Below are 9,663 nucleotides of genomic sequence, written 5' to 3'. Positions count from 1 at the left end.
CCAGATTATTTACATGCAAACACACACTAGTAGAAAAAGAGGCTTCCATACGCCCCCATTAGTCCCCAAAATAATCGAACCGCGACCAAAGGGGTCTTTAGTCGCGGTTCAGGAGGAGACCCGCGACCAACTATGTGGGCCCAGCGTGAGCTGGCGGACGGGAGGGGCTTTAGTCCCGGTTGGCCTGGCCAACCGGGACTAAAGCTCCTCAGGCTGGCCCGAAGGCCTTTAGTCGCGGTTGGCCAAGGCCTTTAGTCCCGGTTGGTCTGGCCAACCGCGACTAAAGGCCCGAACCTTTAGTCGCGGTTGGCCAGACCAACCGGGACTAAAGGTTAGCGCGACTAAAGGGATTTGAGGCCTCATTTTTAAACTCTACCCCCCCCCCCCCCCCCCCCCCCCCCCCGCGATCGTCTTTTCAGTTTTAGAAAAAACAAAAGAAAATAATGGAAATGTCAAAAAAATAAAATAAAATAAGTTTCCCATGTGATATGTGGTCTAGTTGTTGGGAAAATTAACAAATATGAATTTCGACTTTATTTGCAAAATCTCTTTGGAATTTCTTAAAATGGGCATAACTTTTGCATACGAACTCAGATGAAAAAGTTTTTTATATGAAAAATCATCTACGCGAAAAGTTATATCCGAATTTAACCGGGGGGGGGGGGGGGGGGGGGGGGGGGGGGGGGGCGGGGGGAACCCCGTTAAACATTTTCAAAATCCTCAAAAACCTAATAGAAAAAAAGATACGGGACTTTTAAGATCTGGAGAGGCAAAAAAATTCAAAAAAATTCAAATTGTGGTCAAACTGTGGTCAAACAATGGTGAAACTAATTATTCTAGAATATTAGTGTTACTAAATAATTATTTCAGTTTTTTTAAATTTTGGTCAAATCTGGTCAAACTGTGGTCAAACAGTGGTCAAACAATGGTCAAACTAATTATTCCAGAAATATTAGTGTTACTAAATAATTATTGTTTTTTACAACAATAATTTCAAACTCAAACAGTGAAATGTGTCACTTCATGCTCAAGCTAAATTCCTGAGGGTTAATAGAATTGACATCCTACTATTGTCAGGAAAACAACAAGTGCAGAGTTGGAAACGAGGGAGAATAGAACCCGGAAGTTAAGCGTGCTCAGGCTGGAGTAGCGAGAGGATGGGTGACCGTCCGGGAAGTTAGATGATTTGGAATGATGAGGGGTGATTAGAGATTAGAGGATAAATTGAGCAATGATGAGGGGTGCTGATTAGAGATTAGAGGTTAAAATAATTCAGAAATTTGAAAATAAAAAAAATTTAAAATGATTCGCAAAAAAACCAGGTTTAAACCTGCGGAGGAGGCCTTTAGTCCCGGTTGGCCACGAGAACCGGGACTAAAGGTCCTCCGCCCCGACGGACCACGGGCGCCCACGTGGACGGGCCTTTAGTCCCGGTCAGCCACAAGAACCGGGACTAAAGCCTTTAGTCGCGGTCCGTAAGAGGCGCGACTAGGGGGGGGGGGGGTCTTTAGTCGCGCATATTTAGTCCCGGTTGCACAGCCGGGACTAAAGGCTGTTGCGAACCGGGACTAAAGGGCTTTTTTCTACCAGTGACAGAGGTAACATGATATATATTTTGTCATGGTTGAATAAACAAACAAAAATTAGTACCATATGTCTAAATACAAAAAAAATGTTGCACGGGACTAACCATAATTACTACATTAGGAGCAGAATAATGACGACCCATTCAGTCTCTACTGTAGCGTATAAATTTGTACAGATTAATGTTACTGGTGATAAATTAGACCGCGGCATGTCAACAAGTGATATCCCTTAGCTGTGTTCGCGCCTCGATTGTGGCACACGCTCATGCCATTTTGTTACAGATTGACTAGCTACAATTTGCAAGAAGCCAAGAGCACAAGCTTCTGATAACTTGTATCTCCAGCGAGTCGTTCCAAAAAATGTCTCCATCAAATCAAATCTAAATAATCATCTAAACTACAGTCACTAACTTTTTTTTTTGCGGGTGAATGAGTCACTACCTGCCGAGATTGAATTGATCCAATCGAGTAAGAGCTACTCCGATCGCGGACGCACGTGAGGTGCCGGGTAGACTAGCGTGGACTGTTCCAACATGCAAAATCTATCAAGTTGCTAGCTTCCTTGCTTCTTGTGCTAGCTTTGCACGTACTTGTGTGATTAAAACGCCCGCATATATAATACGTCGGACACGTCCGATGCAATATCTGTGTAGTATCATGTTTTTTGATTTAAAGGTAAAGAAAAAATGGCGATATGGCGACCGGGACGGCGCCGACACGGTGACACGTCGGGGACACGGGAAGCCCAGTACTTGCTGCCTTGCTGGTGCCGTGCTGCGTCCGTGATGCCTGTGTGTGCTTGCTGCCGTTTGGATGCGCGTGTGCTTGCTGGGTATGTGTGCATGCTTGTTGTGTAGGAGTACTCGTGCGTGTGTGTGTTTGCGCTGCCGGCTGCTGCTGGGCGCTAGCGTGGCTCTCGCGGATACACGCCATGCCAGGCTCTCCCGGATGGAGCTGCAACACGACTGGTGGGCGGGGGTGGATATGAATATTTCAAAGTGGGCTTTCTTGCAACACTTACATCCATTCATGTTCACGCCCCTTCTCCTTTTTTTTTGCTGACATACTACCACCAGGAGCAAAACTGTCTTTGTACGTGCCAGTTAACACCGCTGGATGGAAAACTGGATTGAAGTGTCACGTAAGGAACAAAATCAAGTTTAAGTGTCAAAAAGGGAAGAAACAAGTTTTTTGGGCCAAAAAGGGAAGCAAATTTGAAGGAAGGGCCGAATAAGGAATTCTCCCTATATACAAGGTAAGTTCGTTTTTTCTCCTTTTTTTTACTTTGTTCCTTTATTCCCTTTTGTTTATTCTGATTTCCTAAAATATTGCAAATATATTTATTGAAAAATTAAATAAATAATAAAATAAAATACAGAATTCTAATATTTTAATATAATGTAAAACAATTGATGTCTGAACTTAATAAAATGTGGATAGAATATTAAAAACATGTTGTGACATTTCTAAAATATTTACGAGTTTAAAAATTGTATATGACATTATAAAAATACAATCATATATTTGAAAAAAATAAAACATATATAAAAGAAACGTCTGAAATCTATATGGAAAAATGTTGATAGCATATTCGAAAACGTTGTGGCATTTTAGAATTGTTCATGTTCTTAAAAAATGTACGCACATTACAGTGAAGTTAATCATAGATTTGAAAAATGTTAAAGGTACATAAAATAAATTTTTTAAATCTATATAATTCTTTTGATGGCATAAAACAATATTTTTGAATTTTTCGATTGTTCATACATTTCAAAAAAATATTATTATATAAAAGTGTTAATCGTATATTTGGATTTTTTTTGAAACTATATCAAATAAATGTGTCAGATGTATATGACAATGTACAATGCTTATGAAAACCATAGACATGAAGCATGTATATGAAAGAAATATTAATAATTCTATTTTTAAATTTTAATCATGTACTAAAAAATGTTGAACATGTATAATATTTTTATGTATATAAAATATAGACATAAAAATATTTGTATGAAAAAATTTAAATTTAAATTTTGAAAATTTTAACATGTATAAAAATAAATATTTCACAGGGACATGAAAAATATACATAGAATCAAAGAAAAACGATACAAACCACACATAGAAACAAAAAATGTCAATCAAAAAGGTTCTGAAACCCAGAAAACCCGATGAAAATCATAAGGAAAGACACACAAAAAATAAAGCATCGAAAAAAACCCGGTGAAAAAGAAAGAGGCAAATAGAAAACTGAAGAAAATCAATGAAAACAGAAGAAAGAAACAAAGAAAACCGAGAAAAACGAAGAAAAAATAAATAAATGAAAGAAAGAGAAAACCAAATAAAACAGAATTTCTAGAAAAAATAAAGAAAAACCGATGAAACAACAAAAAGAATCAAAAGAAAAACAAAAAAGTAAGAAAACATGGAGAAAAAGAATCATTTGGTTTTTGTCCGACTAACTTGCGAAATATTTGACAGCTTGGTTGACTAGTTTTGGTGAATATATAGTGAAGTATCAGGCTATGCCAGATGACTCCATAGAATGGTTATTTTTCTTAAAGCTTCAATATACAGTCTCATAACAGCATTTTTATGCTTAAATTAATAACGCATCGAGTATGACACAAGTGAAGACTGAATTCTGGACAATTGTCTTGGTGCCCATTTGATATTCTGTTGCTTAATTATGTCCATCCTGATTTTTATGCTGTTTTGCTGGACATAGAATGCCACGTGAAGAGAAAACATCAGGTGACTTTTTGGATGGTATCTGCATTGCTAGTTATGAAGCCATCAAGGAAGAGCAGTAGCAATGAGATGCATTTCCTGTGTAGTAGCTGGTAATAGTTATGTGACGGGAGCATGCATTCCCGTATATCCCGTTGTGTACTTCTGATGGTTAACATAAATATGGTTCCCGTGCATTCTCTGTCAAAAACTTACATAAATATCACCACCTCTGCTTTAGGAGGAAAATTATGCCGTACATAACTTAATCTACTGTGACTATTATTGCAAATATTTTATGTCATCATGGTATTTTAAATAACAAGGTACAAGCATTTTAAGATGCCACAAATCACAATCATTGAGGTTAAATAAGGACTAGAAGGCCAGTTTAGGATGATTTCTAGTTGCAGTAACCATGCATGTGGATGAGTTCCTTCTGTGCTGGAGGTTTTGTTGTGATGTCCATGGGCAGGGCAGACATTGTGTGCTCTTAAAGGAAGGTCGAGCGAATTAAAGGGAAGGTGGGGGTTGTTGAAACTTGTCAATTGGTTGTTTTGTAGGTAGGAATTGTCAGCTTCATCATATCCCACGACAGTATAGCTTATATATAATACCTCTCACCACTTGAAATCACAACCAAGACCTTGCAGCACACCTAAAGCTAGTAGAGCGTTCGATATTTGGATCAGGAATTATGGTGCTGGACAAGGAGAGGAGCAGGGTCCTTGTAATTGGTGGCACAGGTCACATAGGCAAGCATATCGTCGCCGCGAGTGCTCGCCGTGGCCACTCGACCTCTGTCCTCATCAGGGACGTTGCGCCGTCTGATCCAGCTAAGATGCAGCTCCTCAAGAGCTTCATTGATTCCGGTGTTGCTCTCATCAAGGTATATGATTAGTATCATTTTCTGTTGTCTGCCTTTCAACTACTCATTTTTTTTCCTGTGTGGATTCTTTTTTATCTGCCTGATGACCAGGGAGATTTATTCGACCACGGGAGCCTCGTAAATGCCATAAAGGGTGTAGACGTCGTCGTCTCGGCTGTGGGGCCTCGTCAGCTCGTGGAGCAGTCGAGGATTGTCATGGCAATCAAGGAGGCCGGCAATGTGAAGGTCAGCTTGTCAGCTTGTGTTTTTACTTGATGGAACGATGGCTGCAGATTGACCACTTAGTTAGTTGTTGTTGTACAGAGGTTTTTGCCATCTGAGTTTGGCTCTGACGTAGAGCGGGTTCACACCGTAGATCCAGCGGCCACATTGTACGCTGGTAAACTCAGCCTTCGCCGTCTGATTGAGGCAGAGGGTATACCTCATACATATGTCTGCTGCAATGGGTTCGCCGAAACCTACCTTCCGAGCATCGGCGATGTTACAGCTGTTGGCGCTGGCCCTCCTTCCGACAAGATCACCGTCCTAGGCGATGGAGATGCAAAAGGTAAGCACGCCCATCCCATTTCCTGCCACTGCAAATTCGCACCGTCGTCGATTAATGGTGGCATCATGTGTTGATTTTGATTCTTGATGCATGTAGCGGTGTTTGTGGTGGAAAAAGACATTGCCACCTACACGGTGAGGGCGGTCGACGATCCGAGAACCCTCAACAAGATCCTGTACATGAGGCCACCGGCGAACATTGTGTCCCACAACGAGCTCATCTCGATGTGGGAGAGGAAAGCGGGCAGGACTTTCCAGATCGTGCGCATCCCGGAGGCGGGTCTCCTCAAGTTGATCAAGGGTACATCCATCATCGATCCTGTGCCTAGACACGTATATGGTGTCCGTACATGGTTGTAGCTGCACCTCTGACATCTCTTGACATGTAATGATGCAGAGGCGGCTTTCCCTCTGAACATATTGCTGTCCCTCGCCCTCTCCATCTTCATCGGGGGCGACCAGGCCAACTTTGAGATTGAACCATCCTTTGGCGTCGAGGCCACCGAGCTGTACCCCGACCTAAAGTACACCACTATCGACGAGTATCTCGACCGCCTTCTCTGACAGCTTTTGGCTGGCTGGAATGGCACCCAGCCACAGTCGGCATCAACAATCAAGATGATGAACAAGTGGCCCCTCCAAATCCAATGATGTATGCGGTTTTGCGTGTAACTTGTGTAAATTCACTATGAATAAGAACCTCTGCTTTGCTGAAAAGCTGGGGATTTCAGTGTAAAAGTTGATAAATCAGTAGTTATACCTGATCATTGTCCAGCACTGATCTTGGGTTGAATGACCATCGGGGCATTTGGTTGATTTAATATTTTTCTCGAATACGCACGAGTGTGTGTATCATTCATTAAAGAAGAAAGAGGGAAGACTCCCAAATCCACGGTTACAACATATAATTACATGCCGGGATTCTCCGACACCACCGGGCGATCTAGTCACTACTCACGATCCGGCCCACCATCCTCTACTTCAAAACCTATTGTGTTGCCTTCAAGAGACCAGCCCTAACCCACAGAGCACCCTCCTCTCTAATCCTAAGTAATGTCGCAGTGAGGGATGGGACAACACCATTAAACACGATGTTGTTTCGATGCTTCCAAATAATCCACATCCCAAGTAGGCATTTAGCGCGAGTGGACTTCCGATGGGCTGAGCAACGATCCTGACGAAGGCACCAATCGCCAAGGCCTTCTCCATCTTGGGGCTCGAAGTTAGGCCTGCCCGTGATGTTCCCCATCCAATGCCAAACCTGTTTAGCAAAGACACAGCCAACCAGGAGGTGCTGGATGGTTTCCTCATGTTGGTTGCAAAGTGGCCAAGAGTCTTGGTGAGGTAGTCCACGGCGAGCCAACCGGTCCTGGTGAGGTAGTCCATGGCCGGGATCTGTCCGCCCGTTGCAGCCAAGCTAATCTGGCTCGCAGGGCCTTGTTAAGCCATTGCAGATTCGGGATCCCCAAACCACCTGCCCATTTGGGCGTGCATACTGTGGCACCCCGGCTCAGAGCGACCGGTTTACCATGCATTGCCAGCCCAGAGACCATGTCTTCTGGCAACACACAACATCTTGGTACAGAAAACAACCGCTTTATTGATGCTAGCGGATCAGAGTTTATATTACAACAGGGGTCGAGGCCAAGCGGCACACACGGTGCGGCTGAATAATATGTACATTATTTAGTGAACATAAAGAGCCCTCGATCATAACAACTACGCGGCAGCGGAACAACGTCGTAGCGGAAACTCCATAGCACAGCGACACCAATGTGGACACGATCTAGAATCGAACATCACTCCTTTCCAACGAGACTTTCCTGAAATCTGGCATGACACGCCAGGTCAGTACATTGAATGTACTTGCAAGCTCACAACAGGCATAATCATAATGACAACCAATATCATGATAATTAACCAATTAATAATGCAATAATGTCCCAACATGCTGTGATCATGCTCTTGTGATAAACGTTCCTCGGGACCGACTTACCAACCGTGATCGTTCTCGGATCACAAACAAACCACCATCATGGTCTTGACCAGAGTAACTCGTGATCCTTACGGCGATCACAACCACGACCAATATTTGGTCTCGAACATCTCGATGGCCTTTCCGCCATCATCAACCGTGCAAAGTTCATAACTTAGTGTGCAAGTTTATTAAACGTTGACTCATGGTGGGACCTACTACGAGGCGTCCGTGACCGTGGACTCGGCTATCGATAGATTATACACTCTGCAGAGGTAGCACACTGTACCCACACCACGGAATCCATGGCCTCGCACTCCCATTCAGGTGGACCAACAGCATTCCTACGACACCCCTCCATTGCCACGACACTCTCCCGGCCACTCCGACCCAATCCCCAACGGGCTAGTCCTGGGTGGCCCCGTGTCTACCAAAGACACAACGACCACCGTTGTGGCCAAAACGATCCCACTCGGGGACCCGGTACCATAATCTCAACAACGGGCACACAAGATTATGCCTGCTTACCGGGCCAGGGTAAGCATGCCATAACCTTCCCTAGTTGGAGGCACCGACCAGAGGCATGTCAATGGACCGAATCAAGGCCTTCCCACAAAGGCAAATGTGGTTGCACTGGGAAAAACTCGATTCAGCGGCACCATGACCCAGTCAACGATATATTCAAGTTGAGTTATATTCAGGTTCAACTTAAAATGAAAATGACCGGTGTCATAGCATGCCATGAAATGCAATACTACACATGCATCACATATTAACAAAAATGACTGATGTCAACCATATTCACACTAAGCATGAACATCAACAACTTATATTACTTTCCTGGTCAGGGTAACTCTCACTTTAACAAGATATTTTGTAACAAGTTTTATTATTTTCTCATGCAAGAAAATAACTTCGATTAATTTCTGCATAGCAAAAATTATACTATCATCACCACAAGCAAGTCCTAATTTCTTTACCAACCAAGTTAGGTTCAAACATTCTGTAAATCAAGCAAAATGGCTAAACAAGCACTTAACAGAATATTTTCTAACAAATTTTACTATTTTATTTGTGCATGAAAATAACTTTAAGTAATTACTCATATGCATAACAAATCATTTTATCATTACCACAAGTAGATCTTAGCTTTCTTTACCAACTAAGCTAGTTTCAAACATTCTGTAAATCAAGCATAATAACTAACAAACACTTAACAGAATATAAATAACATAATAGTTATTTAAATGCATGGATTAATCATTTCATTCAAGTAAGAAAATCATAAATATTGAAATGACACCATGAAAATGTTGCTGTGGCTTGCCTTAGTGCAGATGAGGTTCACAAGCCTTCTGGTGATCCTCAAGACAAGCCTCACCCTCTGAAAATAATTTTAAGCACAAGAAGAAAATATAAAGAACACTTCTGAAAATCACCATAAATTCTAGACAGCTCAGAAAAATCTCATCTTTCGTGAGCTGCTAGATTTCTTTGCAAAGAACATAATGCAAAAAGAATCAATTCATTTGGACTTATGGTTGAAAAGTTATAGCTGTTTGAAGCTCTCTGGAAATTAATTGAATTTGAATTTAAATAAAACAGACTAGGGGGGCATCGAAGGTGTAAAGCCTCAGGGCGCCACCACTCGTACCGCTTCGCGCGCGTACAGAGTGGCTGACTAGCGGGCCCCGCTAGTCAGGTGAGGAGGGGGGGAGAAGGAAACAGAGGGGGTCGCGGCTTCGCCGGAGCTCTTACCGGCGATGAGGGCTCCTTGGCCAAAACGAGAGGGAGGGATCGAGAGAGGGGATGGAGGCGCACCTGCCCGTACCCGTAGCGTAGCTAGGGGTGGTCGGACGGCGTCGGAATCGACCTCGCAAGCGGAGGTAGAGAGCGGTGGTGGCCGGAGGTGAGGAAGACGGCGAGCAGAGGCAACT

At 42.9% G+C, this 9,663-nt stretch overlaps 1 protein-coding gene across 1 annotated transcript; it reads left to right on the top strand.

Annotated features, from left to right (window-relative positions):
* Nucleotides 1-4,905: 4,905 nt before the first annotated feature.
* Nucleotides 4,906-6,572, top strand: LOC109737792 (isoflavone reductase homolog IRL). Its single transcript, XM_020296921.3, has 5 exons — nucleotides 4,906-5,205; nucleotides 5,296-5,430; nucleotides 5,509-5,752; nucleotides 5,849-6,052; nucleotides 6,149-6,572. Exons 1-5 carry the CDS (start codon nucleotides 5,014-5,016, stop codon nucleotides 6,313-6,315), a joined length of 942 nt encoding a protein of 313 aa, XP_020152510.1. The 5' UTR covers nucleotides 4,906-5,013; the 3' UTR covers nucleotides 6,316-6,572.
* Nucleotides 6,573-9,663: the final 3,091 nt, after the last annotated feature.

The sequence above is a fragment of the Aegilops tauschii genome, chromosome 6 (genome assembly GCF_002575655.3).
Source record: "Aegilops tauschii subsp. strangulata cultivar AL8/78 chromosome 6, Aet v6.0, whole genome shotgun sequence".
Classification (NCBI taxonomy): Eukaryota; Viridiplantae; Streptophyta; class Magnoliopsida; order Poales; family Poaceae; genus Aegilops; species Aegilops tauschii.
Note: the sequence above shows the minus strand (reverse complement) of the source record. Positions and strands in the feature narration are given on the sequence as shown.

Bases quoted from the DNA above. Each gene is read 5' to 3' on its own strand.
- LOC109737792 (XM_020296921.3), top strand. From the start codon at position 5,014: ATGGTGCTGGACAAGGAGAGGAGCAGGGTCCTTGTAATTGGTGGCACA. The intron at 5,431-5,508 runs GTCAGCTTGTCA...GTTGTTGTACAG, and splicing joins AGGAGGCCGGCAATGTGAAG to AGGTTTTTGCCATCTGAGTT. The intron at 6,053-6,148 runs GTACATCCATCA...GTAATGATGCAG, and splicing joins TCTCCTCAAGTTGATCAAGG to AGGCGGCTTTCCCTCTGAAC.